This window comes from Scheffersomyces stipitis, chromosome 2 (assembly GCF_000209165.1).
Source record: "Scheffersomyces stipitis CBS 6054 chromosome 2, complete sequence".
In the NCBI taxonomy this organism is placed as follows: Eukaryota; Fungi; Ascomycota; class Pichiomycetes; order Serinales; family Debaryomycetaceae; genus Scheffersomyces; species Scheffersomyces stipitis.
This window is the reverse complement of record NC_009042.1, coordinates 1026420-1054073: the sequence shown is the minus strand read 5'-3', so window position 1 is coordinate 1054073 and position 27654 is coordinate 1026420. Positions and strand designations below refer to the sequence as shown.

Here is a 27654-nt window from a genome sequence, read left to right as displayed (position 1 = left end):
ACAAATCACACGGAATAACGGATCAATTCGTCTTTCTGTTATCATTTTGTTGCTCTTTTGATTAGTGATAAAGCTCTTTTTCAAATCATTGAAAACTTACTCAATACTCTGGATTGGAATCCATAGAAATTGTCATAGAATTCTATAATAACTACTTCATATCATAATCACATCAATTGTATAAATTCAACAAAGCATCAAGATGAATGGCATTTCTGTTGATATCAATCACTTGAAAAAGGGTGAAGTTAATTTGGGTACGTCCATTATGGCTGTCAAGTTCAAGGACGGAGTCATATTGGGCGCCGATTCCAGAACAACCACTGGCTCGTACATTGCCAATAGAGTCACAGACAAATTGACCCAGATCCATGACACCATATATTGCTGTCGTTCTGGTTCTGCTGCTGACACTCAGGCTGTTGCAGATATTGTCAAATACTATCTCCAGATTTACGCTTCACAATTGCCGAATGACGAGAAGCCTACTACACAAGTAGCAGCCAATGTCTTCCAGGAGTTGTGCTACAACAACAAGGACAATTTGACGGCTGGTATCATCTGTGCTGGGTACGACAAAAAGAATAAGGGTAGTGTATATCTGATTCCTATTGGAGGCTCCATACATAAACAAGACTATGCCATTGCTGGTTCGGGATCGACGTTCATCTACGGTTGGTGTAACGAGCACTTCAAGCATGACATGGAACAGGATGAGACCGTTGAATTCATCAAGACTGCATTGTCAGAAGCCATTAAGTGGGACGGTTCTTCTGGTGGTGTCATCAGAATGGTTGTGTTGACCGAGAAAGGTGTAGAGAGATTGATCTTTTATCCTGACGAGTACCAGAAGTAGACTGGGTTAGAAAGAGTAGTTAATACAATTAAAGGCAAAGAAGAGAATAATGTAAGAATAGTAGATTTCTGGAAGAATTGTGTGAAAAACGAAAAATATTTGCAAATATGAATAACAAATTTTCAAATAGAGTATAGGAGAATAAGGAAAGGGAACTTATTCTACCTTTATCTGATTATCCAAATGCATTTATTCTTATCCCTTATCTCGTTTCTAAATGATACTATATTAGAATTCTCATGGTTATCTGGTTGTATATCGCTCCCTAACAATTCCTCGTTCCCAGTAAAATCAATTCAGTCTACAAAGATATAAATGAATGAAATTCCAGAAACAAGTAGGTGTCTCTAGATTGACTCACAACATTCCATAAACCATGCCAATATAGAAACTAGGACATATTGTTCCGCTCCGATACCGGCGTTTCGATCTGGTTCCTAGTCATCTCTCTATTACTCTTTTCAGATTTGGCTTATGCTCTTTTTTTCCTTCGATAACCGAAATCCAACCCCAGACTCATAATCGGTTACTGAAATATTTCCCTTACTGAACCAAATTGACTCATACCAACAAGTACAAACTTTTCACCATCGATTTTCTAAATCAGCAGCATCTACAAATACCACTCGATATCTGGTTCATATCCCAAAGAACCTGGTTTTGTTAGAACAAATTAACAATAAGTTACAAGAAGTCAAGATTGCCTCTAATAATGACTACTGCTCCATTAGACTCAACCAAGTTGGTAATTGAGAAAACCACTAATCCAAAGGAAGTGTTGCCTAAGGAAAAATTGGCATTTGGAAAGTCTTTCACTGACCATATGTTGGAAGTAGAATGGACTGCTCAGAGCGGTTGGGGTACTCCAAAATTGTCGCCATACCATAATTTTTCACTCGATCCAGCCACCTGTGTGTTTCATTACTCTTTCGAATTGTTTGAAGGTATGAAGGCTTATCGTGACAAGGATGGCAAGATCAGAACATTCAGATCAGACAAGAACATGGAAAGAATGAACGGCTCTGCCGCCAGAGCATCGTTGCCAACTTTCGATGGAGAAGAGTTCATGAAGATTATTGATAAGTTGTTGCTTGCTGATGAAAGGTTTGTGCCTGAAGGTTATGGCTACTCATTGTACTTGAGACCAACTTTGATTGGTACAACTCCTGCTTTGGGTGTGGCTGCTCCTGATAAGGCTCTATTGTATGTAATTGCATCTCCTGTGGGGCCATACTTTGCAGAAGGATTCAAGCCTGTTTCCTTAGAAGCCACTGACTATGCTGTAAGAGCCTGGCCAGGTGGTGTTGGAGCTTTCAAATTGGGTGCCAACTACGTCTCTTGTATCCAGCCACAAAGTGAGGCTGCCAAGAGAGGTCATTCCCAGAACTTGTGGTTGTTCGGCGAAGAGGGTTACATCACTGAAGTTGGTGCCATGAATGTATTCTTTGTATTTCAGAATGCTGACGGCAAGAAGGAACTTGTCACTCCTCCTTTGGATGGTACTATTTTACCTGGTGTAACAAGAGACAGTACCTTAACTTTGGCTAGAGAAAAATTGAACTCAAACGAATGGATTGTATCCGAGCGCCCATTGACAATCTACGAAGTCAAGGAAAGAGCACTCAAGGGTGAGTTAGTGGAAGCCTTTGGTACTGGTACTGCTGCAGTTGTGTCTCCAATCAAGAACATCGAGCACCGTGGTGAAGCCATCGAGGTTCCAGTAGAAGATGGGAAGGCTGGAGCTTTCACTAAGCAAATCAGCGAATGGATCAGAAGTATCCAGTACGGTGAAGAGGATTTCAAGAACTGGTCGAGAGTTGCAAAATAAGCCAGAGAGGAAGCCAGAGAGTCTTGACATTATTTTAATTACTATATTAAGACATTCAAAGAAATTGGTGGTATATCTGTGAATGCTAGAGTTAACCTATATTAATTTTCGTAAGAATATACAACTAAGAGATTAAACGACTGTAGAACGGCTGCAAATTTGGACTCATCCTCAATTCCGCACTAATAAACCCCCCTAAGATCCATGCATAATTTAAATAATGTAGGGACAAGTTTGTCCAATTGGAAATTGTGATTCAATTAAGTGTTAAAAGACAGTGAGAATAAAAACCATTAAAGTATCAAATGTATCAAACAACAAGCAATTCAACCTGTACCATATTAGTCATCAACCGCCACAAGTTCAGTTTCTGAGTCATTTTGATATGATCGCGAAATCCTATAAGATGCAGTGATTCACTCTCGCAAAATGGTTGCAATCAACTTCTTCACAATCACAAAAAATGGGAGCCAAAGAATTCAAACAAGTGGACGTCTTCACCAGCGTTAAATTCAAAGGAAATCCCTTGGCGGTTCTTTTCGATGCCGACGACTTAACTTCTGAGCAAATGCTGGATATTGCTACGTGGACCAATTTGTCGGAAACCACTTTCATCTTAAAACCTACTGAGCCAACGGCTGATTACAAGGTTCGTATTTTCACCCCTGTTAACGAATTGCCTTTTGCTGGACATCCTACTTTGGGTACGTGTTTTTCTTTGTTGGAACTGGGAAGAATTAAGCCCAAGAACGGCTTAATTATCCAAGAATGCAAGGCTGGGCTTGTGTCTATTAGGGTTGAAAACTACGACGAGAACGATTTGTCCAATGTATTTCTCTCCTTTACTTTGCCTTACTACAAGTTCTCGCCTATTACAGAAGAAGCAATTGCACAGACAGAAGTTGGTTTGGGTCTTCCAGCTGGCGCTATAGCTGCTCTGACTCCTCCTGTGCTTGTTGACGATGGTCCCAAGTGGGCAATTTTCCAATTGAAGGATGCGCAAGCAGTGTTGGACGTACAAATAGACTTCACAAAGATCGGTGTAGTCAGCGAAGCCAATGGATGGTCCGGGCTTGGACTCTTTGGTAAGCACGAAGACGGAACTTACGAAATGAGGAACTTAATTCCTGCTGAAGGCTCAACTGAAGATCCAGCATGCGGTAGTGGTGCTGGAGCCGTAGGAGCTTACGTAGGAGCTTTCCTTAAAGAGGAAGTTAAGAGTCTTAATATCAAGCAAGGTATCAAAGTCAATAGAGATGCTAAACTAAAGGTCACTCTAGTTACCAACGCCGAGGGCAAACTCGATGTCATTGTGGGAGGCAACGTTGTGTCCGTTTTCAACGGTACCTATTAAAATTAGAGGTAAATCTGTAGCGGTGAACGGCAGTCTGCGTGTACCACTAGGATCTACGGCTTGGACGCAAGGCACTTTCAGTTTTGCACCCATTGAAAAGGTTCCGTCACTAGCCGACCTTTTTATGAGAATGGGGCAAGGCAAGAACTTTATATATATATATATATATGTATGTATGTATGTATTTCTGCAAGAACAGAGAAATTGCATTTGTTGAAATAAAAGCCATTGAAAGCCAAGGCAGAAATGTTCGATATTCGCTAATTTTTCAAGCTGGGCGCTTGAAACTGAGGTTTTCCAGATTGTCTCTACAGGCATGAGATGTTTGCCAAAACCTTAACCAAGTGCTACTAGCCTAACAGCTACAATAGGGGATTTGACAAAATATATGTGACCAAGTTTATTTCTCAAAGTGGTTGAGTACTGCAAGGAGTTTCAGGAGTTCGAGACAAAGGTAGCTTTACAATAGGTGGGGACGTTGGATCACGGCATCAATACTGTCCCCACAATTGGACAAACATGTATGGATGGCCTAACAATAATTATTAAGCTCGGACAATAGGAGATGAAAATCTGGGGAAATCACTTTTTAGGTCCACGGCAAAAATGCGACACTCGAGGCACTTTTGACTAAAAATTTCACGATTCAACCGAACAGCAAATCATTCTTGGCGCTGACGGCCTAAAACCCCGAATTATGGCGTTCTGAACGGGGGACTAAAATTTCGTAGCTAAGCAATGCCAATAATTGCCAACTCTTAGCCAACACCAACTTGCCCCGCTCCTATAAAACTGAAGGAAATTATTTGCCGAAAAGGCTTGGGACCGCTGACGTGAAGAATGCCACTGCTGCGATACGTCAAACGAAAAGAAAGGCTCTGCCTGGAAATATGTCTAGCGGCGTTTCTTTTTGTGTCAGAAGATTTCTGGTCGGCAAGAAATTCGTCCGGAGCTCACTCGAGGCTACGAACGCTCGAGCAAGCAAGGCAGCTATTGAATTCTACCAGATAAAAAATAAGGAAGATGAATAGGAAGCATTGAATCTCGTATAATTGTTTAGTTTGGCTAGCTAACGATAGCGTCGCGAAACGCCGAGTATGGAATATTTGATAAGAACGACATACGCTACATAGAGAATGTTTTTCCACCTCTACATGAAACGCCATTCGCAAAATATGCGATTCACCTGGAATTATCGAATTGTCAAAATTGGTAAATCAGCAGGTTTTAATTCATCTAGCCGCCAAATGCAAGCCTTTAATCTCGAGGTCAGCACCGGTAATTAACCTGCAAGTTCGCTACTCCGGTAGATAACAAGCTGTTGGAGGTATTTATCATTTACGAAGTTAATTGGCGATGAAGCTCTTCTTGTCTTGGAAAAATAACCCTTGCTGATAGTTTATCGGGTTAGGCAATAACTGAAATGGTATGGGCGTTTGTAAAAGCAATGCCTTATTTTTGGTAGATGCGACGATTTTGTGTCTCCGAGATACAGCCTTTTCCGCTCTTATCAAATTATCTGGACGTACCGTCATTTCATTTCTGGCGGATTGCATACTAAGCGATTCGTTGGTGGGTGAAGATGGAAGAATGGACTAGTACATTTCCATTGACTTGCCGATCATTGTCGCTTGTATGGGAAGCAATTGGAAGCAGTTCGGATCAGATTGAAATTTACAGAGCGGGTTAGAGGACATGGCGCCAAAAAGCAACTGCAATATCATTGCGAAAAAGACGGTGGCTCCTTGGTGACCCAAGCTTATCGGGAGCTGCTCTGTGGACGTGAATAGCGTGAGCAACTGTGGATAATCACTATCTGCAACCTCTCGAAAGCCCTATGAAAAAGTCAAGCGATGCCATGCATCACCGAAGAAACTATCAGAGAGCAGAAGCCTCGGCTTCGTATAACGATAGCGATAGTTGTTCATGGTAAGACGCAACTAATAGGAAAGCTTGTCTCGAAATTGTCTGAGACAATCGTAACACGAAGCGGTGGCAGGGACAAGGCATTGTGATTGCTGGTTGGTGAATTCTGTACGGCATTTCTAGAGACTTGAAAATCCAAGTTGAGCCTGGCAGGCGCTTGATGCCGGAAATTGCACCTTATGCCTGCACGCTGCACACATACCCCATTATTCACAAGATATACTGATAAGAGATTTCTTCCCAATTCGGAATGGCTCTGCTTAGGATAATGAAAGGTACCAGGATGGCCGGTGAAAATATCCTCTAGAGAGGCTACGCCTTCCGGTGGTTATCTCCAGAGTATAGCCTGCTGGCGTTATTTTCTTGGGGGAGCGGGACACCTATCAGACATTCGACGGCGTATTTCTTTTATATTTCATTTTTTTTTTTGTTTTTTGAATTCATTATTTTTTGTTACCTGCTTGAGGAGATACGAAATAGGCCATTGCTTTTGTTGCGATTTAATTTTGGTGAAGCCAATTTATTGTGAATGTAAGCTAATCTACATTCCCATTTCAGGCTCCAGATTGTTGCAGCTCATCTATATATATGTGGAGGGGATCCCCGAATTCGATTTCTCACTACTGGTGTGATTTGGTTTTAGTTTTTTGGTTCTTTCTTTCATATCCCTTCCTTTCGTCTCCAACATGCCTGAAAAAGAATTGGATTACATCAGATCCAGAGAAGCTGCCGATGGCTCTTCTACTGAAAAAAACGGCGGTGTCTACATCGATGCCTTCGATAAGCAGGACAATGCTCCACCATTGAAGGGCTGGAGCAGATTTGTCGATGGCTTCAAGAGAGCCGATGCTGTAGACTACGGTATCGACCCAAACTTGTCGGAACCTGAAAAGATTGCTGTGATGACTGCCAACTCTCCTTTGTCGAGATCGCTTAAGAACAGACACTTGCAAATGATCGCCATTGGTGGATCCATTGGTACTGGTTTGTTTGTCGGTTCCGGTAGTGTTTTGAGAACCGGTGGTCCAGCTGGTCTTCTTATTGGTTATATTTTGATTGGTGCCATGATTTACTGTACAGTTCAATCCTTGGGTGAATTGGCTGTTACTTTCCCTGTTTCCGGTGCTTTCGTTACTTACAACTCGAGATTCATTGACCCTTCGTGGGGTTTCGCCATGGCCTGGAACTACGCAATGCAGTGGTTGGTTGTGTTACCTTTAGAATTGGTTGCAGCTGCTATCACAGTGAAATTCTGGGACAGTCATACCAACTCTGCCGCTTTTGTCACAATTTTCTACGTCCTTATCGTCGCTATTAACTTCTTCGGTGTGAGAGGTTATGGTGAAGCTGAATTCGTCTTTTCGATCATCAAAGTTATTGCTGTTGTCGGTTTCATTATCTTGGGTATAGTGTTGGTCTGCGGTGGTGGTCCAAAAGGTGGCTACCTCGGTGGAAAATACTGGCATAACCCAGGTGCCTTTGCTCACGGTTTTAAGGGTGTTTGCTCGGTGTTCGTCTCGGCTGCTTTTGCTTTTGCCGGTACCGAATTGTGTGGTTTGGCTGCAGCCGAAACTGCCAACCCTCGTAAATCCTTGCCAAAGGCTACCAAGCAAGTTTTCTGGAGAATTACCCTTTTCTACGTTATTTCATTGACTTTGGTTGGTTTGTTGGTTCCTTATACCGACGAAAGATTAATTGGTACCTCTTCTGTTGATGCATCCGCCTCTCCATTCGTGCTTGCTATCAAGAACGGTGGTATTGGTGGTTTGCCATCCGTCATGAACGTGGTTATCATGATTGCTGTTTTATCTGTCGGTAACTCCTCGGTCTTTGGTTCTTCCAGAACCTTAGCTGCCTTGGCTGCTTCTGGCCAGGCTCCTCAAATTTTTGGTTACATTGACAAGCGTGGTCGTCCATTAGTCGGTATTATCGTGCAATGTGTCTTTGGTTTGTTGTGTTACATCACAGCTTCTAGCAAGTCTGGTGATGTCTTCAACTGGTTGTTAGCCCTTTCTGGTTTGTCTTCCATCTTCACCTGGATGTCCATCAACCTCTGTTTGATCAGATTCAGACGTGCCTTGTACGCTCAAGGTAGAGACACTAGTGAACTTACCTTTACCTCTCAAGTTGGTGTCTACGGTGCCATCTTCGGTGCTGGTTTGAACATTTTGGTCTTGATTGCCCAATTCTGGATTGCTGTGTGGCCTCTTGGCGATAAGCCAAACGCTGAAAACTTCTTCATGTCCTATTTGGGTTTCCCTGTTGTTTTGGTATTCTACATTCCTCACAAACTCTGGAAGAGAACCTGGAGATTATACATCCCAGCCAAGGAAATTGACATTGATACTGGTAGAAGAGAATTGGACTTGGATTTGGTCAAGCAAGAAATTGTCGAAGAAAAGGCCTACATTGCCTCTTTGCCATTCTACAAGAGAGTCTACCACTTTTGGTGTTGATTCACTGAAAGTGGAGTACCAGGTTATTTATTTCGTCACATCTCATCTTACCTTTAATAATTGTACAATTCTTGAACTCCTCGTTAAATAGATAACTGTCGATGCAGTTGCGTTTACACCTTTAATACATAAAAGATTTATTGATAATTTAATTTCGTAGAATTCTCGACACGTCCAAGTACTTCGCTTTCGAGAGCAGAAACAATCCACTGATGCAATGGAGTTAGGAGTAATGGAGGTAGGAGGAATAGAGGAAAAGTAAATAGGGATGGTGAGGACAAAAGAGTTCGATAGATCTGCTTACAATTTTACCATTTTATGATATACACCGAGAAAATTAGACCCTTAATTAATTTTATATCGTGCAAACCTTCTACTCTAACCGGTTGCTCTAGAGCCCGCTAGAATGAACTAGTGAACGTTTGATGTGAAGAAATGTGTGTGAACAAGGATTGCGCAAAATTCCCTGAAAAGAAAACCTATGCGCTCTAAACCTAAGCCTGGAATGAGAAATTTAGATGTCTTCAGAGTTGGGCATTTCTGAGATGGATTAATTTGTAGTTTGTTTACCTCGGCAATATTTATCCCCTTTGAGCTTTTGTGACGAAATGTGTGGCCATGCTTCGCCATGTTTACCTTACTTTTGCGAAATGTCATAGAATTTCAGAACCTGAACTAATCATTGGGCCGGGCTAAGGGAGTGGTGCAACAAGGGCAGCTTATTCATGGGGTGCTGGTGGACTTTTCTGAACCTTGTGGTCAAACCTCAGAATCATTCACCTCTAAGATCGTAGAAATCAAAGGAGCCTATCATATCTGTCAAGTTTGTCAGATCTAAATTGTGTCTCTACTTCCATTGTCAGCTGCACAGTGTGTTGTGTACTGCATTCCGTAAATTAGCCGCTGTGCCACCAACAAACGTCTCGGACTCTGAAAATACAACAAATTACTGTAGAATTATGTCATTGTTTACAACTATATATAGACATGAACAGAATTTTTATGACAAGATGGCTTCAGCATGGCTTTTGCTCATACGAGTGTTAAATATTTCTTAAGCTTGCCAGTTAGCCGCTGGAGAGTTTTGGCAAGCCACAGAAATATTTTTATTCTATGCACTGACTGCAGGACACAATACAGAATAAGCTGTTTGTGATGAAAGCAATGCAGCTTTTGCGAAATTAATAAATTATGTGCTGAGCAGAGTTTCTAAAAATATCGGTGGAGATGAGGATGCCCGACCAGCTGCTACAACAAGTATATGGTGTGAATGGATGTAAAAGCGTCCAAGAGCTCGCACCGTTCGTTAAAGTATGTTTGATCCCAACCATTACTACCGAGAGCCCTTAGCCGCACAAGCCTTCCTCAATTACAACCAAGAAATGCTAATTTAATTGCTGGAAGTCCTGCGCAATAATAACTTTGCCTTTCGCGAGATATTTTTCCCGCATTGCGCATCACCCAGAGCATTCGCAGCATTACCAACCTGATCGGTGTCCCACGTGTATTTTTCAGCGCCATATTTCACCTTAGCTGAGACGATAACTTTCCTAATCAGTGTATATTGATGATTTGAAACTGATTTGTGATTTTCAGCTTCTTCTTCTTCAACTTCCATCAAGAGTTGTTGCTTTGTCTCTATTCACAGAAGGATCTCAGCTGCACGCTTGGCACAACCTGACAGGCAGACCAGAAGATCTTGATTTCTATTCTATCGGGGTCTGAGATTCACTTTGTATTTACTCGTCGAGGGAATTGATATTGTTGCACTTCAGTTTCGTGCTATCCATATACTGCTATAGTTGAAACCGCATTGCCATATCGAAAACATTCCTCTGCATTCTGCTTAATCATTCCGTATCAATTGTTGAAAACCATTATTGCTACATTGTATTGGTGCTTCAGCAATACCTTGCATTCATACCATCATAACAATCCATATATTTGTTGAAGCTAGACTCATCCATCCTCCATTCATCTAGAACCGCATTTCCAATCATCTATATCGCATTTATACTATCATGTCGTTGCATAACTTGAATTCTCCCAAACGTAACAGGCGGACTAGATCGCTTTGCAACTGGCTCTTGGTATTTTGGATGCTAGGGGTTTTCTACTTTGCTTATAGCAATACCTACCTTCTCAGCCCAGACCAGTCGTCTCAGTATCACCATGCTGTTGCTACTAAGGAGGCCTCTAAGCCGGGTGCTAAATCAAGTGCCAAACATGCTGTACTGCTGTTCAGACGTTTGATAAATGCTCGCTACCCTAAGCTCTTTTCGGCTAAGAAGGGGATATTAAAAGATCCAGTCGTGAGGACTCTGGTGTATCTGGACATGCTCCGCAATTCTACCTCATCATCAAATGAGAACATTTATAACGCCAACATGAACTACATGTTGAGCAATTACGATTACGACGACAGATGTACATTATACTTCAATCTGCTTTACGCATCGGAATTGACCAAAGAGAATAACAATAAGAACGGCCAAGTCGTGGAACCAATAGTAAACGCTCACCGCGAGTTCCATTACAATAGTCGACATAATGGTGGATTCCAAAAGTTCAAAGAAGATGAAATTAATGAAATAAAAGAGCTGAAGAAGAAAGCCCTCGAAGAAGCAGGAGAGGAAGTAGACGAATCGAAGCTTGAATTATCAGAAGAGGAATTAAGCCAATTGGAGCCAAAATACCAAGAGATCCTCAAGTTGATTTCTGAAGAAGAACAAATACTCCACGACTATATGGCCCACTTGAAAATATTCAACAGATGTTTCTTGAAAGATGCTGGTGTACTGAAACAAAATGATGCCTTTATTTCTAGCCAAAAGTCAAAATTGAAAGGATTGCAGTTCATCAACCAAAAGCCAGGGTCTCGCATCACCAAGAAGGAGAAGGCCATATTCTCTACTACAAGACACTTGGAAAACAAACTCTATCCCTGGTTGTCTCAGAAATCTCCCATCTATGAAAACGGTGGCAAGAAAACAGCATTGATCTCTTCTATGTATCCATTCGCATCGACACCCTTCTTAAAACAATTCAGAGATAAATTATCGGGAAAAGGTATAGTTCTCACTATTGCAGATCACCATTTAGAGAGCACCATCCGATTAATTCACTTATTAAGAGCATTGCTCAACGATCTCCCCATACAAATCATATATACCCCAGAGTCGTTGTCTGAAGAATCGAAGCATCAAATTCTCCAGGCTTCAGTTTCTGCATTCAACACTTTCCCAGTCCAGGATGTTACTTTCGTAAATGTGGAGCCTGCTATAGCTGAAAACTACAGAGGCAAGTTCGGGGGATTTGGCAACAAGATCCTTGCGGTGTTGTTCAATACCTTTGAAGAGATGATGCTTATTGATGCTGATACCGTAATAATGATACCACCATCAGAGTTCTTTGAATTGAGGAAATACAAGAGATCAGGAACTTTATTCTACAAAGATCGTTCCACTATTGAATTCCGTCCAGAATCTGATCTCGTCTTTTTCAAAAAACTCATGAACACCCAGGTGGACGAAGTTATGTTTGGATTGGCACAGCCAAGCAATTCGACCATGCAGTTGCCTTTTTTTGCCTATCGTTTGAACCATTTGATGGAAAGTGGTTTGGTACTTGTAGACAGAAGAAGGTACTTTGAACAACCTTTGATCATGGCTCAGTTGAACTTCTACAACACCGTTCAATCACGAGTTTATGGAGATAAGGAATTGTTTTGGCTTGCGCTTGTGATTTTGGGTCAGAATGAGTTCCAATTCAACGAGCTTTTTGCTGGTGCTATTGGCGAAGTTACTCCTAAGGCCGAGAGATTCAAAGATATCGGCAAAGAAGTCAAGTTAAGATCGAAGGAAATATGTTCTAACCATCCTGCCCATTTCAACGATGAAGACTACCACACTTTACTTTGGTTCAACTCTGGTTTTGAATTCTGCAACCAAGTTTTTCAAGTCGACTTTGAATATGAGTCTGGGGATAAGAAGAGATACAGCAAATTCAAAACAACAAAGGAATACGAAACTTTCATGCGGGATAAGTTGAAAATAAAGGCCGCCATCATTCCTCCAGCACCAACTGTCCACGCAGACAACGACCTTGGTGAACCTAACCGCGGGTGGTTTAACATGAGACAGTATTGTTTTGGTTATACTTGGTGTGCTTACAGTTCTGTGGGTGAAGGTGATACTGAAGAATCACAGGGACTATACATTGAGTTCAATCTGAACGAAATAAAACATTTTGAATGGCTTGGAAATACATGGATGAGTAGATTTGACTACCGTTCACGTGGGCAGATTAGGAAGGAAGAAAAGGAGAACTCTGACAACAAAGAACCTTTGAAGAACCGTGTCAAGGCTCAATTGTTGGAGCAAGCAAAGGTGAACCAAAAGAGTAACATCCAAATTGAAAACAGTGGATTCTGGAGTCTGTTGTTTCCATTCTGAGACACTATATTATTATAATATTATTATTAGTCAACGGCATAAAAGAATACAGAGATAAATCAGCAAGATTCTGCTAGAATATGAACGTAGTCATAATGAAATGGAAATACAATGACGCAGTAGTGCCCGTATTTGACGTAAGGGCTTAAATGGAGGCTTCTGTAGAAGGTCTATATCTTGGATATGGTCCGCAACAAATTTTCTTCTTTGCTTCTTGTATTTTAAACAGGTTAGAAAGAAAAAGGCGGAAGAGGATTATTGCTATCATTTTAAGCTCTTTTACTGGTATTCCACCTCATATGCCCCTTCTCTCCCGCAGTTTTCGCAGCCCATCTAAAATGCACCACAGACGCGATATCTCTCAGGACCAAAACAAGAAAATATATGAGTCTATCAGGAAGGCTGCACACGACCATCGCCTCCTGTCTAGAATTATTTCTAATATGCAACACTTCCCTTGCCTGAATTCCATCTGGTCAACAAAGGGGTGGAAGGATTAGGACGTGAAGGTATTTGAAAATCTATAAAACCAACGTGGAAGTCTGACCGAGCGAAAAGCTGAAAAATCCCTAGCTCATCTTGCGACATCTTACCTCATTTCAATTATCGCCATGTATGCAAATTCTAGCCATATCTCCAACAGGATCTTCCGGAGCCAACGGTTCATGATTCTCCTCATTCTTCTGAGTTTCATTGCGCTTTTGATAATAACATCTATATCGGGCCATGGAGCAGCTTTGCAAGAACAAGTGTCTTCAGCCAGTGATAAGTTGGCTGCATTCTATTCCGGAACTGATAGATTACCCAGTGGAAAGTCAGACGTTGAGATGGAAAAGGAAGCCGAAAAAGAGGAAGAAGAGTTGAAACAGAGTGCTGCTGCTGCTGCCGCCGCCGCTGAAAAGGAAAATGGAAAGTCGAAGAAACCGGAATCAACAAAAGCAGACGACGACGACGAAGACGAAGATGAAGATGAAGACGCTAAGGATTCAAACGAAGAGTCTCCAGCTAGTGCCGAAAAAAGCCCTGAAGAAGACACTGAAAAAGATACTGAGAAAGACACTCAAAAAGACACTGAAACAGATTCTGAAAAAGGCACTGAAAAGACTTCTGAAGAAGTTTCTGAAAACGACTCTTCTGTTGTAGAAGCAACTATCAACACTGTGCCACAGATTTCTAACTCTGGTCCGGTAGACCTTCTTGAAGAAGGCGAGGATTCTGGAGAAGATACTGAGGTTAAACTTCAGCAAGATGACGATATTGCAGCTACGCCTCCAAAACAGTTTTCGCCTGACGAAGAAACAGAGCCTGTGGTCGGGGCCGAAGAGAATGCTCCAGAGTCCTTGGACACTACTATTTCTTAGATGTTTGATTGTTATGTATAATCTGTATAATCCTGTAACTCTCTAAGAGTTTGTTATTCCCTACGAAAGACGGTTAAGTTAATATAAGCTTTTTATTCTGGTAATTATGTATAAATAAGATTGTTGAAAAGATACACTTGCAATAATAATTTGCCGGCTCTATGATATGGTCATTTCATTAACTTCTCTATATATTCATTATTATATTAGAGCAGATCTATATTCCTATACACCCTTCCATATTGCCTTCTCCAAGTGGTCACCCTTAGGTTTCTCTTTTAATAGTCCCATCATCATCAACTCGAAACAGTTCTGCGTAAACCACGAATAAGTAAGTTTCTCCCATACCTCATCCACGTCGATGTCTACTTCATCTTCCTTCTCTAACAACTCCTTAATTTTGTTTCTATCGAGAGACAGCTTGAAAGCAATGTAAAAGTCATAGATACTGATATTCACTGGTGCTTCTTTATAAACCTTGAACAAATATGTCAACGTAGGGTTCAAAGTTCCCTTCTGTGAACTTTCACTATCCACTATCAAGGGATTGCTTAAATAAGGGTTACTATTTTCAAGACCATGTTCAAGTGTTGAACGAAGGTTAGGACGAATGAGATTTATCATCAAGTTTTCGTAATTCTCCTCGAACAATGGCTCAGGTACTTGTGTTATTGTTCCTCCATTCATTGTGAAGACTTCGTTGAAGAGCATTTCCTCAATGGGTTTCTGTAGAAGAGGATTCTTGAAATAATTGCGGAATGCAGCAATTATATCTTCAGGGGCTTTCTGCGCTGACAAATCTAGAAGAAGTTTTGTTTCATACTGGCCCTGATACTGGGAAGAAATTGGCAACAAAAATTTGTTTGTTACCTTCGTTTGTAATTCTGAAGACTTGGATATGGATTTCAATAACTCGTTCAAGTACACGGAATGAACAAACTTGTTGTTGGCAATCATATTGTACAAGTCAAACTTGTGTTTGGTTAGAGATTGATTATGCCCAAACTTTTGAAGGTACGATACTATGTCGATGGCATTCAACACTGTTTTCTGATACTCCCCAAAGTTGACTGAAGCTTTTTCAAATTCCTGTACGAGAACGACGTCATCTGTCAACAACAGCTTGAAGAACAGATAGTTGAACGACTTGCTAGCCAAGTTGAGCTCGATATGCTTCTTGAAGGAAGGTAATTTACGCAATCTCTGAAGATGCACCGGACCCAAGCTTGAGATCTCCGAAGGTGCTACAGACAACAAGAGCGATAACGGTTGCTGGTAGAAATGGATCATATACACCAATTTGATCTCGGCTATCAACGCGTCGATTGAGTTGTTGGAATACTTGAATCTGTTAAGGATAATGGTGGTCAACTGCGGGTGAAGAATCAAACTCATTCCATGGGGATTTAAGAAGAGTTTATCTAAGAGCTCGAAACCAAAATCTATATTATCATTACTGCTGAACTTGTTACCGTCTACTATGATTCTACTTTCATTGCTGAGGTTTCCACTAATCCACTTGCCTACATTTTCGGAAGATAATCCCAACACCAAATGGATAGGAAGCTCGGTGCAATAAGAATGGAGTATTCGGATCAACTGATTGAGCACATGGTTGGACATCAGGTTTGTGTCCTGGATAATAATCAAGATGTGAAACGACTTCAAGTCTTTGATGTTTGAAATGCAGTAGTCCCTGACAATGTCGAAGTCATAGTTGACTCTTCCCTGAATGTTAAATTCTTCATCTTCTTTTTCCTCTACATCCAGATCCTGAAGAAAATCTGAACTGTTAGCCTCGAGAAACTGTTTGATGATTTCGCGAAAGGTTGATTTGATATTGTAGCAATTCTTAGACATGAGATTTATCACAGTCGTATTGTTGAATTTTGGCTGTTGTTTTAGATAGTTGTTGAAATCTTGCATTATCCGCAAGTTGTTGGCTGAGTTGGTGGTTAATTGTACGTAAGCGGTAGGAAGTCTGGATTTTGCTCCCCTTTCGTCAATGAATTTTAAAAGATTCAGAAATAAGGCATTATTGGCTTGATTCAATTCTGATTCAATCTGTTCAAGTTGTGGTTTCCATGTGTCTACAAAGAGTTGGTATCGCTTGGCTACAGCCTCCGGAGGTTCTTGTCCATTGAATAACTGGAGAAACGGTGTTTTAGGAATGGAATCTTCAGCAGGAGCTGTTTTCCTTTTCTTAAAGGGGTTGAGAGTCTCGAAAAACGAGCCTAGCATCGACGACGAATTGCCGTTGCGATTTTTCAGATTGATTGTAACGAAGTAATGGGTCTTTTGATCATTATCCAAGTTAGAAGCTGGGGTATTCGAGGTTACGATTTCTTCGTCGCTGGCATCTGAAAGAGAGTCATCGTTATCACTGGAATCAACTGATTTGTTTCTTTTCGCTCCGCGTGTTCGTCTAACCATCTGGATCTGTAATTGTTTTATTCTGCAACTGGTTATTGTGAAAGATTCATGGCTTTGAGTAAAATCGTGTTTCGATAGTGAAAAATGTATGTACAGGAAAAAGTGAGATAATGAAGAATATGAGATAGAGAATAAGGAAGACTTGATGGTTTGGTGCTATACGAGGCCAAAAGAATATAGTGCTTCGGTAGTGTTTGGACGATTTTAGACAAAGTAAGGAAAGATATCATTCTTGTGCAATGACACATCAGGGATCTTCCCCTCTACTCACATTCGGACACTACTATTGCGTTCAAGCAATCTCGGTAAGAATTACCATGGAGCAAATAGATTGAGGAGAAAATCTCTTGAACACTGCGTCTCTATTGTTGCATTAGTCAAGAATAGTCATTGAGATGGAATTGGGTAACTCATTCCTTAACCCTTACATGGGACAATACGTAATAGAAGATGTTAATTTTTGTCGATATTTGAGAAATTTCATTAGAAAATAGAAAATAGTATAATTTCGAATAGAGAATCGGAGCTGTAGATCGTCTGAATGAATACATGGAATACAGAGCCTAACGATAAAATCTCGTCTATATTGTCTATTTCTATTACAATGTGAAATCTACAAAGTGCCATCTGTGGGTGCAAAAACCACGTTGATCCCGCAAATAGTGCAGCAGACAAAAACTGCCTAAACAGGAGGGAGGATCAGACACTTGCTCAATATGGCAATAAGGGCCAACCACCACACTGGGGAGTAGAGTAAGCGAATCATCCGAGACTTCGTGGATGAGTTCAGACTCCGGAGTAACCAATGAAAATGTGTTAAGATACCGAAATACTGCTGTTCGTGGTCCCAATCGATGATGAAAAAATCGTCTTATCATCACGACATTTTCCGTTTTGTACTTGACTTTTTGTCATATTTTCACGTTTAGATCAGTTCAAAAAAGCGTATCAAAAAGTAGAATGTGAAACGGATCACAGGAGCCAGTGCAACAACGAAACCTCCAGCAGCCAATAAGATGACATCATTATGGCTGAACACAAGATTTTCGACATGCCCCTTTCACACGCACATTACCCACAAATGTGCCCCACTAATTCAAATAATTTTCCACTATACACATCTTGCTATATGCCCTCCTGGGACTCCGACTATACGGAATGATCGAGGAGGGGTGGTAGTATTGCTCTGTTGGAATTAAGTTGTAGTTGCTCTCTCTGATACTGCTGAGGAGATATGTGTAGATGTTTTTTTGTTCTGATTAGCAAATTGTGCAAGCGGATGATTCTTCTCAGGGAATAGGTCTCATCTCATCGCATCTCATCTGACCAGGGATCTTAGCATAACAGATTCATTTCTCATTCTCACAGCAATTGTCATATTTATAGCTACAAAAATTAAACCTTGATATCCTGCTCAGCTTACATCTGGTTATCGTTCCCTTTCTCATTCCTTCTTTTCCAATTCCTCGCCAACAACGCTCGTCAGGTTCAACATATAATCCAATTCCTACGATTCTCGATTATCTGAATTTAGAATCATCAACATATAACAGTACTTTTCAGTTTTTCTCATTTGATTTCATTTAGTCGCAACTTCACAACTTCACAACTACCAATGGAGGAAATTGATCCCAAAATACGCCTCGACGACTCTACAGCGACTTCGACTGCTATGGAGTCTCCCACTGCCACAAAAAGAAGATCCACCAGAACGTCTTCAACTCTTTCCAGAGATTCCGTTACTTCCACAAATAGCGTTGGGAGTTCTGGATCTACTACTTCAAACTCGGGCCGTAGCAGAAGACCTCTTCTAAATGTCGCCCCACTCAATACGCCGCTCAGAAACAGATTGCAGACTGTTGGAGTTATCTGGCACACTATCAGCATTCCGTCTTTTGTATGTCTCTTTCTCTTGTTTGTCTCACTAGGGTGGATCCTGTGGTTGACAGTAGTGTTTCCCTACTTTGTATGGTGGTACGGCTTTGATCTCCACACACCGACAAATGGTAAAGTAGTCTATAGAGTCCGAGATTGGATGCGCAACTTCATCATCTGGGAGTGGTTCGTTAACTATTTCCCCATTGTAGTACACAAGACTGTGGATCTAGAACCGACCTTTTCTGAAGTTGAAGTCGTAGAAGACGACGAGACAGACGACGAAGAAGACTTGATATCCGAAGATTCGCGTACTCTTATAGATAAGATCTTTAAAGGGTTAGGTCTTAGTAAAAGATTGAATGATACAGAATCTCATTCTCCTCCTCCACAACATGGAAAAGAAGCTTCTGAAAGCTCCAGTTCTCTGCAATCATCTACTTCCTTATCATCCTCGAAACTCAAAAATGTAAAATATAGACGGGTTTCGACTGGGCCACGGTATATCTTTGGCTATCATCCTCATGGAGTCATTTCTATGGGTGTAATGGGTACTTTTGCAACCAATGCTGTGAGAAATGAGCCTTATCAACCTCCTTTGAAGATCCTCAAACCCTTTTTCCATGATCCTTCTCAAGGTGAACGAATCTTCGCTGGAATCGGAAATATATTTCCATTGACACTCACAACCCAGTTTACCTTGCCATTCTATAGAGACTATCTTTTGGGTTTGGGGCTCACCAGTGCCTCTGCAAAAAACATCAAGAGTCTCATCAATAACGGGGATAACTCCGTATGCATAGTGGTAGGTGGAGCCCAGGAATCGCTTTTGAATAATATGGTCTCAGGTATCAACAATGTTGGTAAAGGATACAAAGGAAATGATTACGACGAGGAACCAAAAGAACCAGTTGTGGACGAAAGAAATATCGGCGGCGATTCGAGCCAAAGCTCTCAGCCTACCCCCAAAGAAAGTAAAAGGCAAATAAAATTGGTTCTCCATAAAAGAAAAGGTTTTGTAAAGCTAGCCATTGAACTTGGAAATGTATCTTTAGTACCAATCTTTGCCTTCGGAGAGGCTGACATCTACAAGTTGACAATTCCCGAGCCAGGTTCACTAGGCTATGCATTCCAGCAATGGATGAAAAAAACGTTTCTGTTCACCGTACCATTTTTCAGTGCTCGTGGTGTGTTTATCTACGATTTCGGTTTCTTACCATTTAGAAACCCTATCAACGTCTGCGTAGGAAGACCCATTCATATTCCACAAGGTGTTCTAGCCGAATACAAGTTGAAACATCCAGAACCGGAAGAGCCTGCACCACCGCCTCCTTTGCTGGGAGACAAGAAGATTTCTCGTAAAGATTCGTTGTCCAATTTGTTCAAACTTGGAGGACAACCAAAACCTAAAAGACCTCCAGTCAAAACCAAAATGCCTCCAGAACTATTGGACCATTACCATAAATTGTATGTCGACGAGCTTAAACGGGTGTACGAAGAAAACAAGTGCAAATACGGCTATGAAGACGTCGAACTCAATATTATTGAATAAACACCAAAAGGGCGTTGCCATCCCATTTAATATAGTGGTATATGATATGAAATGAATAATTTATTTATAAAAAGTTGCTCGTAGAAGATGCTGACTATGAAATATGAATACATATATGAAAATTCAAACGAATGAAGATTAAATTCAATATAAAGAAATTCAATATAAATTCAATATGAAAATGAAATACTTACAAGATTAAAAGTGAAATGCTTCTCATGCTAATTAATGTGTTTTGCGTGTTTATGTTTTTGGGGTAGTATCATAATAAATCATCATTATCGTCGTTTGGATCCTTGTCCATATCCTTTGGAATTTTGCCTTCCTCTTTCAACTGCTTGTACTTTTTTACCAACTTTCTATTCAACTTCCTACGGGCTCCAGTCTTGGCATAGAAAGACTTCGAGTCTGTGAGTTGTGATTGGAAATCGTTAAACTCCTTAGCATCTATGGCTCTAGCTGAGTTTTCTTTGTGTTTTCTTTCAAGCATTTCCTTCTCCCAATTCTTAAACCCGTCAGGAGAGATCTTGCTCTCAAAAGGAGGTAATCCAAATAGTTTTCCTTTTGGAAGAATCTTCCAAAGGTACTCGTCATCAATTTCGTCTAAGGAAGGATTCAAGTTGATCATACCCAGTAATGATTTCTTGAGTGTGTGTTCTGGCAATGGCTGGAAGGTATTGGAATCTTGGTCGTAGTATAGCTTAATCAACTTGAGTTGAGATTGAGCAATCTCTTCATCATCATCAAGCTTCAAAAACTTGTCCAACTCCTCAACTAGGGCCCTGTCCTTGGCGGTAATCTCATCTTTCGTCTTGTACTTGAGATACTTGTCAGGTATTGCGAAGTCTACATATGTCTCTTTCTTCTGTTTAATGGCTTCTGGTGACAACATCTGATTTTCGTCTTGAATGTTGACCGGTGGCTCCTCATCAATGAATTTATAAAGCTCTTCTACAGGTTGGTCAAGAATCGACTGTGGAACTTTGGGAAACTTGTCAAATGGAATATACTCAGGCGCAGCTACAACCACTGAATCCACATTATCATTCTCTCTTTTTGATTTCAACTTGTTACTATTGAAGACACCAGAATTATTGTTTGCAGGGCTGCTAGAACTATTTCCGACGCTTTCGTCGTGCTTTTTGGATCTTCTCCTACCTACCATCTTCAATTTTGAGTCATCATCCTTCCCTCTCAAAGAAGACGTAGATGCCGACGACGTCGACAACTTGCCAAGCTTCGCCTTGGGATAGACAGTTATACGTCTTTTTGTACTAGCAGTGTTTGCAGATGCATTGCCAGGGGAAGTAGAATCCACAGGACTGGGCAATTCGCCATCTTTAGGAGGCTTGGAAGAAAGAAACCTCACACTTGTTATTGGGAAAGAGGCTCTGGTCGAAACCGGTCCAAGTCTCCGGGGCATGTATCTCGCCACCAGACTTGTGTGCTTGAGCATGAGGCAGTGAACTGTTTGAATTTATGGAGATTCTTGGAGAAGACCACAACACCAGATATCTTAGTCAGTTAATGAGAATAGAAAAAGTCGTTGATTCAGACTGATGTCACGTGAGTTACACATCGTGATAGTAATCAGGTGCCAAATGGCGACTAAATCTCAGTGATTTAGAATTGACTCAAACTTTCAGATATGCAGGCAATTACGCTCATTTGTGGCATACTTACATAACAAAATATTCAAGAAGCTCAATTAAGTCCGACGGAACCAGTCCGAAATTCGGTCAGGTTACTGTGAAAAATTTTACAAGGAAAAAGATTTAAAAGCTACAATAATTCAGAGTAGGATGACATAACTTTGCTGTTTATTCTGCCAACAAATTGTATGCTTCCAGAACCAGCTTAACTAACCCGAGCTACCCTCTTTACATTCTCTATTCTCACGTGAATCACTATCGCCGGTATCTGCAGGCCAGCCACATTACTTTATGAATTTTCACAAGTCTATAAAAGTCAAGCCCACGGTGCCAGATTCAGATCCAGTGGCCACCAAGTGAACAAAAACAGTCGAATTGCTCCAGCGACGTTTTGTTTCCTTTGTTAATAAGCTCACCCGAAAGTCTGCTAAGATGTCTGTGCACAGGGAGAAAATTGACGTTACCCAATTGCCACATCACTTTGATGGTAAAGTTCAGTTGGCTGTGATCGGTGGTACTGGTTTGTACGACTTGCCCAACTTGAAGCCAGTTGCTAGATTGACCATTTCAACTCCCTGGGGTTTTCCTTCTGGCCCAATTACCATTTCCGAGACTGAGAGTGGATTTCCTGTTGCTTTCTTGGCCAGACACGGTCAACATCATGACTTGTTACCTTCGGATGTACCCTCTAGAGCAAACATTGCTGCTTTGAAGAGCATCGGGGTCAAGGCTATCATTGCCTTTTCTGCTGTTGGATCCCTTCAACCTGAGATAAAGCCTCGTGACTTCGTTGTTCCAACCCAAGTCATTGACAGAACCAAGGGAATCAGACCTTCGACATTTTTTGAAAAAGGGTTCGTTGCCCATGCCATGTTCGGTGAGCCATTTGACCTCAAGTTAAACAAGTTGATCTCTGACAATATTCCTTCCGAAGGTTTCTTGGAAGGCTTTGATTCCGGAGCTACTCCGGTTTTGCATTCCAAGGAGAAGACCAACAAGGGAGAGGACTTGACTATCATCTGTATGGAAGGTCCTCAGTTCAGTACGAGAGCCGAGTCTAGATTGTACAGATCCTGGGGAGGCTCTGTTATCAACATGTCTGTGTTACCAGAAGCTAAGTTGGCACGTGAAGCAGAAATCGCCTACCAGATGATTTGTATGTCTACTGATTACGATTCGTGGAACGAAGACGAAGAGCCAGTGACAGTTGAAACAGTCGTAGGAAACTTGAAGGCAAACTCTGCAAACGCTTGTAAGTTAGCTGCAAAATTGATCGATCTCGTCAGCGACGAGTTCAACAATGGTACCGGATTGGGCGACGATTTGGTGGGCTCGATGAAGTTCTCGGTATCCACCAGCACTCACGGTGTTAAGAAGGAGCTCTTAGAAAAGATGCACTTCTTATTTCCTGGCTACTGGCCCATTCACTAGAGATAGATCTGAGCTAATACAGATTTATGTATTATTACTTCTGATTATTGCTTGAGGTTCACATATAATTATTATTGGTGCATTTGTCGTTGTTCTAGATATTTTTTGCTACTTACATATAATTAATGCTATAGATATATTACGTATTGAGGTTCACATACGGGGACATTCGTATTTAGGATGGCTATTGATGTGCTGCTTACACAATGCACTGCCACTCGTAAATAAGAATAATTGCTTCTTAGGTACCCTACGCTTTTCATATTGCTAATATTTCTTTCCATTTGCCAACACCGCTATACTAGTATGACGATCTGTATCTACTCCTAACAATTGAGATTGTGAAATCACACGAAATCAAACTTGCATGAACGAAACGAGATTCTAAAAGCACCATAAGGCAATATGACTAAAGGCACCCCTATTTGCACCACTTATTCGCTCCGGTTTAATGCCACTCTACGATTTGAAGCCAAAATACCCTTTCTGCACTAAATAGCTTGACCCAATATGCAAAATTTTGGTGCCGTTCACTCATCAGGATCTCGACCGGCAGCGCTATCTGAACAAGTTTGTTGTATGTACAGGCAAGACCACAGTCAAGCAACCAGATTATGTGCTTTGGGCTTATCAGTCGAACTGTTCAATATTCGGTTCGGCAAACTCGGCCTCCACAGTTTCACAGGTACATGCTGTCTTCGAATTGTTTATAAGTAGTGAGAAATCCCGTCGCTTATTGAAATTTGATTCACTTAGAAAAAAATCTAACTATAGTGAAAGATGCCCCATCTCGAAATCTAAAATAAATGTCAAACAAGTCATTATGAGCTCCTGAAGCGGAGATTGGACTAGCACCCCGAAGCCGAATGGGGACCATTACAGGATACGGTTGTCCTTAACCGGTCCAGTACAACTTTTCTTCGGCCCTGGCTATTTGTAGAGGCTACATTGCAATTGCCTCACGAGGTTCTAACACAAATCACCAAGTATGACAAGAATAGCCAGAGTTAGTGCTACAAAATGACGTACACAAAGGTTTGACGTCAGATGGTCTCCGCAATAGCAATCCAAAAATGGAACCTCGAGAAGAATCTAGTCCAGGTTGGTCCCACAACCATCATGCCATACAACAAACGCCTAACGGAATTGGAGCCGTTCGAGCTGAAAACAGCAATTGGTTTCGGGTCGGCTTTGTCACGAGATGAGGAAAAAGTAATTTACGCAGAGAGATGCGTCTAAAAAATATTTCATTAATATCAGAGCCGCATCGAAGGTTTTTCTTGGTCATACAGGCAGGACTCAGGGAAAAATGCCCTATGCTTTAGCGCTTAAAGTGTACGACCACATACGAAAAAGCCTTTTGATTGCTTTTTTTCTTCCCGAGAAATAGTAATTCCAACGCATAGCTTTTCCAGTTTGGTGGTTATAATTTCGCTTTTTCAGAGAAATCAGGGCTTTGTGGTCTGATGCGGTCCCCCCCAACGGTTATTGGTCACGACACTTTGCATATGATGATAATAGCCGTCCGTTAACAGGACTACAACATGGAAAAAAAAAGGAATTCCCCGTCAAATATTCGTCTATTTGTAGATCCCAATTCCAGCTGCATATTAATTGCTCATTGTGATTGGTAGATAATGAATACCCCATCTGTTGTGCATTATGACTAAATGTAAGACAGGCTGAAGCCAATTCTTCATCGCAGGTCCCCTGCTACTATAAAAGTCTATTGGATCTCCAAATCGTTTCAAAATAGCACATTTTTCTTGGTTTTCTTGGTTTTTTCTTAGCCACTATTGTACAATCCTTATTTTATTGTAATGTCCGTGAGTGCTCAAGACGAAAAGGTGGAATCCTTAGACAAGCAATTCTCCAGTTCCGAGACTGATCTCCAAGCTGCTACCAACCCTAGCGTTGAGGATGAAGGCAGAACTCCAACTGAAGATGAAATGAAGACTTTGAGACATGTCTCTGAATCTATTCCTATTTCTTGTTGGTTAGTTGCAATTGTCGAATTGGCAGAAAGATTCTCCTACTATGGTTTATCTGCTCCATTCCAAAACTATATGCAAAATACCCCTCAAGATTCACCAAAGGGTGTCTTGGGTTTGAACCAACAAGGTGCTACAGCCTTATCTTACTTCTTCCAATTTTGGTGTTACGTTACCCCAATTTTGGGTGGTTGGATTGCTGATACTTACTGGGGAAAGTACAAGACTATCTTTGTTTTCTGTGTTATCTACATCGTCGGTATTTTCATTCTTTTCATCACTTCTCTTCCTTCAATTACTAGCCGTACTACTGCTCTTGGTGGTTACGTGGCTGCTATCATCATTATCGGTCTTGCTACCGGTGGTGTCAAGTCAAACGTCTCTCCTTTGATCGCCGATCAAATTCCAAAAACTCACCCTGTTATTAAGGTATTGAAGTCTGGTGAAAGAGTCATTCAAGACCCTAATATTACCATTCAAAATGTTTTCATGTTCTTCTATCTTATGATTAACATTGGTTCCATGTCTGTCATTGCTACCACTCAATTAGAAGCTCACGTTGGTTTCTGGGCTGCTTACTTATTGCCATTTTGTTTCTTCTTTATTGCCCTTCTTGCCCTTGTTCTCGGCAGAAACCAATATGTCAAGGTTCCAGTTGGTGACAAAGTGATCAACAAAACCTTCAAGTGTGCCTGGATTGGTTTGAGAAACGGTTTCAACATGGACGCTGCTAGACCATCCATGAACCCAGAAAAAGAATTCCCATGGAACGACCATTTCGTTGATGAAGTTGTCAGATCTGTTTACGCTTGTAAGGTTTTTGTTTTCTACCCTATCTACTGGGTTGTTTACGGTCAAATGTTGAACAACTTCGTCTCCCAAGCAGGTCAAATGGAATTGCACGGTTTGCCTAACGATATCTTGCAAGCTATCGATTCGCTTGTCATTATTATCTTCATTCCTATCTTTGAAAGACTTGTATACCCATTCATCAGAAAATTCACTCCTTTCAAGGCTATCACTAAGATTTTCTGGGGTTTCATGTTTGGTGCTGGTGCCATGGTATACGCCGCCGTCTTGCAACACTACATTTACAAGACCGGCCCATGTTACGACCATCCAAAGGCTTGTGCTCCACAATACCTTAACGTTCCAAACCGTGTTCACGTTGCCATTCAAGCTCCAGCTTACTTCTTGATTGCTATTTCTGAGATTTTGGCTTCTATTACTGGTTTGGAATATGCCTACACAAAGGCTCCAGTTTCCATGAAGTCGTTCATTATGTCCCTTTTCTTGTTGATGAATGCTTTCGGATCTGCTCTTGGTATTGCTTTGTCATCCACTTCTGAGGACCCCAAGATGGTCTGGACCTACAGTGGATTGGCAGTTTCTTGTTTCATTGCCGGTATTGCTTTCTGGTTGTGTTTCAAGCACTACAACTACAAGGAAGACGAATTGAACGCTTTAGAATACGATGACGAAGAAGAAAGAAACATTGTGCCTGTTACTTCATTGTCACACTCCGTCAAGAGTCTTGCATAAGGAAATTTGACATTTCTTTCTACTTTACGACTATGCAAATCCGAGAGGACTACGCAATCGAGCGTTTTCATTGTATTTATAAGGACAGGCTTTCTTCATTCATAACATTTCATTCATAAAACTTCTATAGAATGTCCTCACATCTCTGTATAATAATTAATAAAATCAAGCATAATAAGTTTTTCCGAAATTAATCTAAAGTTTCTAGATTGTATTTTCCTACCCTGGTATATTTCCTATTCTGATATTTTCTGATAAGTAGGAAAAGTCGTGGGACAAACACCCCTGCTTCAGATATCCATGGTGAAGATAACACATTTGACTTGATAGTCATCCCCGATCTTTTCTTTTTTTTCCGGAATAATGCAAATTATATTTTTCAATATTGCAGAAAATATTAATCATCAGTTGATTCCAAAAGAGTAAACCGTAAGAGACGCGCCTCCTGGAATGAGCCTTCATGCTCGTAGTTCAGCCTCGTCCCTTGGTCACTAGGTAGGGTAGATTCGCAGCCTAATCTCAGGATTGTTTCATTTGGGGCATTTAGGTTCCAAGAAAATAATGCGAACCATAATTCCTGTGCTACCTTCAAAATGCCTTTCGACTCCATATTCTCAGGCTTGGCACCATTCAAAGACTTTTCTTGTTCCATAATTCTCCAGTAGTGGCTCGACGACAATTGTCTTAGGTTGTCTTATCTAGGCAAAAACCGTAGAGCCATTCGATTGTACGTTAAGAAATAAAGCTTGGAAATCCCAGTTAACTTCGTTATCGCAGGGCATTTTAATTTTCTCCAACACAATTAATATTATTCTTATTATTATTATTATGGTGACTAAGTATTTTTCAGAGATGCAGTTGGCTGGAAGTGTGTTTGAGATGCTGCTGCCACTGTTGCTGATTCGATGCCTCAACGTGACATTGCTATATAAATACTTACGAT

The 27654-nt window shown here is 41.0% G+C and overlaps 11 protein-coding genes across 11 annotated transcripts; 9 read left to right on the top strand and 2 right to left on the bottom strand. All coding sequences in view use genetic code 12, as the record gives it.

Moving 5' to 3' along the window:
* Positions 1 to 202: 202 nt before the first annotated feature.
* PICST_41720 (predicted protein) lies at positions 203 to 856 on the top strand (the record flags this gene model as incomplete). Its single annotated transcript, XM_001382942.1, has 1 exon — positions 203 to 856. One exon carries the CDS (start codon positions 203 to 205, stop codon positions 854 to 856), a length of 654 nt encoding a protein of 217 aa, XP_001382979.2.
* Positions 857 to 1568: 712 nt separating this feature from the next.
* On the top strand, positions 1569 to 2684 carry PICST_34985 (predicted protein; the record flags this gene model as incomplete). The annotated part of the gene is made up of 1 exon (XM_001382941.1): positions 1569 to 2684. One exon carries the CDS (start codon positions 1569 to 1571, stop codon positions 2682 to 2684), a length of 1116 nt encoding a protein of 371 aa, XP_001382978.1.
* A 463-nt stretch (positions 2685 to 3147) lies between these two features.
* On the top strand, positions 3148 to 4038 carry PICST_55048 (predicted protein; the record flags this gene model as incomplete). The annotated part of the gene is made up of 1 exon (XM_001382940.1): positions 3148 to 4038. One exon carries the CDS (start codon positions 3148 to 3150, stop codon positions 4036 to 4038), a length of 891 nt encoding a protein of 296 aa, XP_001382977.2.
* Positions 4039 to 6632: 2594 nt separating this feature from the next.
* On the top strand, positions 6633 to 8565 carry GAP1.3 (general amino acid permease). The gene has a single exon (XM_001382939.1). The coding sequence runs from the start codon at positions 6651 to 6653 to the stop codon at positions 8418 to 8420; it is 1770 nt and encodes a 589-aa protein (XP_001382976.1). The 5' UTR covers positions 6633 to 6650; the 3' UTR covers positions 8421 to 8565.
* Positions 8566 to 11059: 2494 nt separating this feature from the next.
* MNT44 (alpha-1,3- mannosyltransferase) lies at positions 11060 to 12709 on the top strand (the record flags this gene model as incomplete). Its single annotated transcript, XM_001382938.1, has 1 exon — positions 11060 to 12709. A coding segment is annotated over one exon (1650 nt), but the record flags the coding sequence as incomplete, so codon positions are not given.
* A 728-nt stretch (positions 12710 to 13437) lies between these two features.
* PICST_66908 (predicted protein) lies at positions 13438 to 14335 on the top strand. Its single transcript, XM_001382937.1, has one exon. The coding sequence runs from the start codon at positions 13486 to 13488 to the stop codon at positions 14233 to 14235; it is 750 nt and encodes a 249-aa protein (XP_001382974.2). The 5' UTR covers positions 13438 to 13485; the 3' UTR covers positions 14236 to 14335.
* A 125-nt stretch (positions 14336 to 14460) lies between these two features.
* On the bottom strand, positions 14461 to 16668 carry PICST_54331 (predicted protein; the record flags this gene model as incomplete). Its single annotated transcript, XM_001382389.1, has 2 exons — positions 14461 to 15983; positions 16026 to 16668. 2 exons carry the CDS (start codon positions 16666 to 16668, stop codon positions 14461 to 14463), a joined length of 2166 nt encoding a protein of 721 aa, XP_001382426.2.
* Positions 16669 to 18478: 1810 nt separating this feature from the next.
* PICST_42763 (diacylglycerol acyltransferase) lies at positions 18479 to 20095 on the top strand (the record flags this gene model as incomplete). Its single annotated transcript, XM_001382936.1, has 4 exons — positions 18479 to 18882; positions 19024 to 19391; positions 19515 to 19814; positions 19965 to 20095. Coding segments are annotated over 4 exons (1203 nt in total), but the record flags the coding sequence as incomplete, so codon positions are not given.
* A 262-nt stretch (positions 20096 to 20357) lies between these two features.
* Positions 20358 to 21107, bottom strand: PICST_54662 (predicted protein; the record flags this gene model as incomplete). Its single annotated transcript, XM_001382388.1, has 2 exons — positions 20358 to 20987; positions 21012 to 21107. Coding segments are annotated over 2 exons (726 nt in total), but the record flags the coding sequence as incomplete, so codon positions are not given.
* A 1057-nt stretch (positions 21108 to 22164) lies between these two features.
* On the top strand, positions 22165 to 23314 carry PICST_65182 (regulator of ADH2 expression). The gene has a single exon (XM_001382935.1). The coding sequence runs from the start codon at positions 22180 to 22182 to the stop codon at positions 23176 to 23178; it is 999 nt and encodes a 332-aa protein (XP_001382972.1). The 5' UTR covers positions 22165 to 22179; the 3' UTR covers positions 23179 to 23314.
* A 1662-nt stretch (positions 23315 to 24976) lies between these two features.
* Positions 24977 to 26886, top strand: PICST_70645 (peptide transporter). Its single transcript, XM_001382934.1, has one exon. It carries the CDS (start codon positions 24999 to 25001, stop codon positions 26709 to 26711), a length of 1713 nt encoding a protein of 570 aa, XP_001382971.1. The 5' UTR covers positions 24977 to 24998; the 3' UTR covers positions 26712 to 26886.
* The last annotated feature ends 768 nt before the right edge of the window (positions 26887 to 27654 follow it).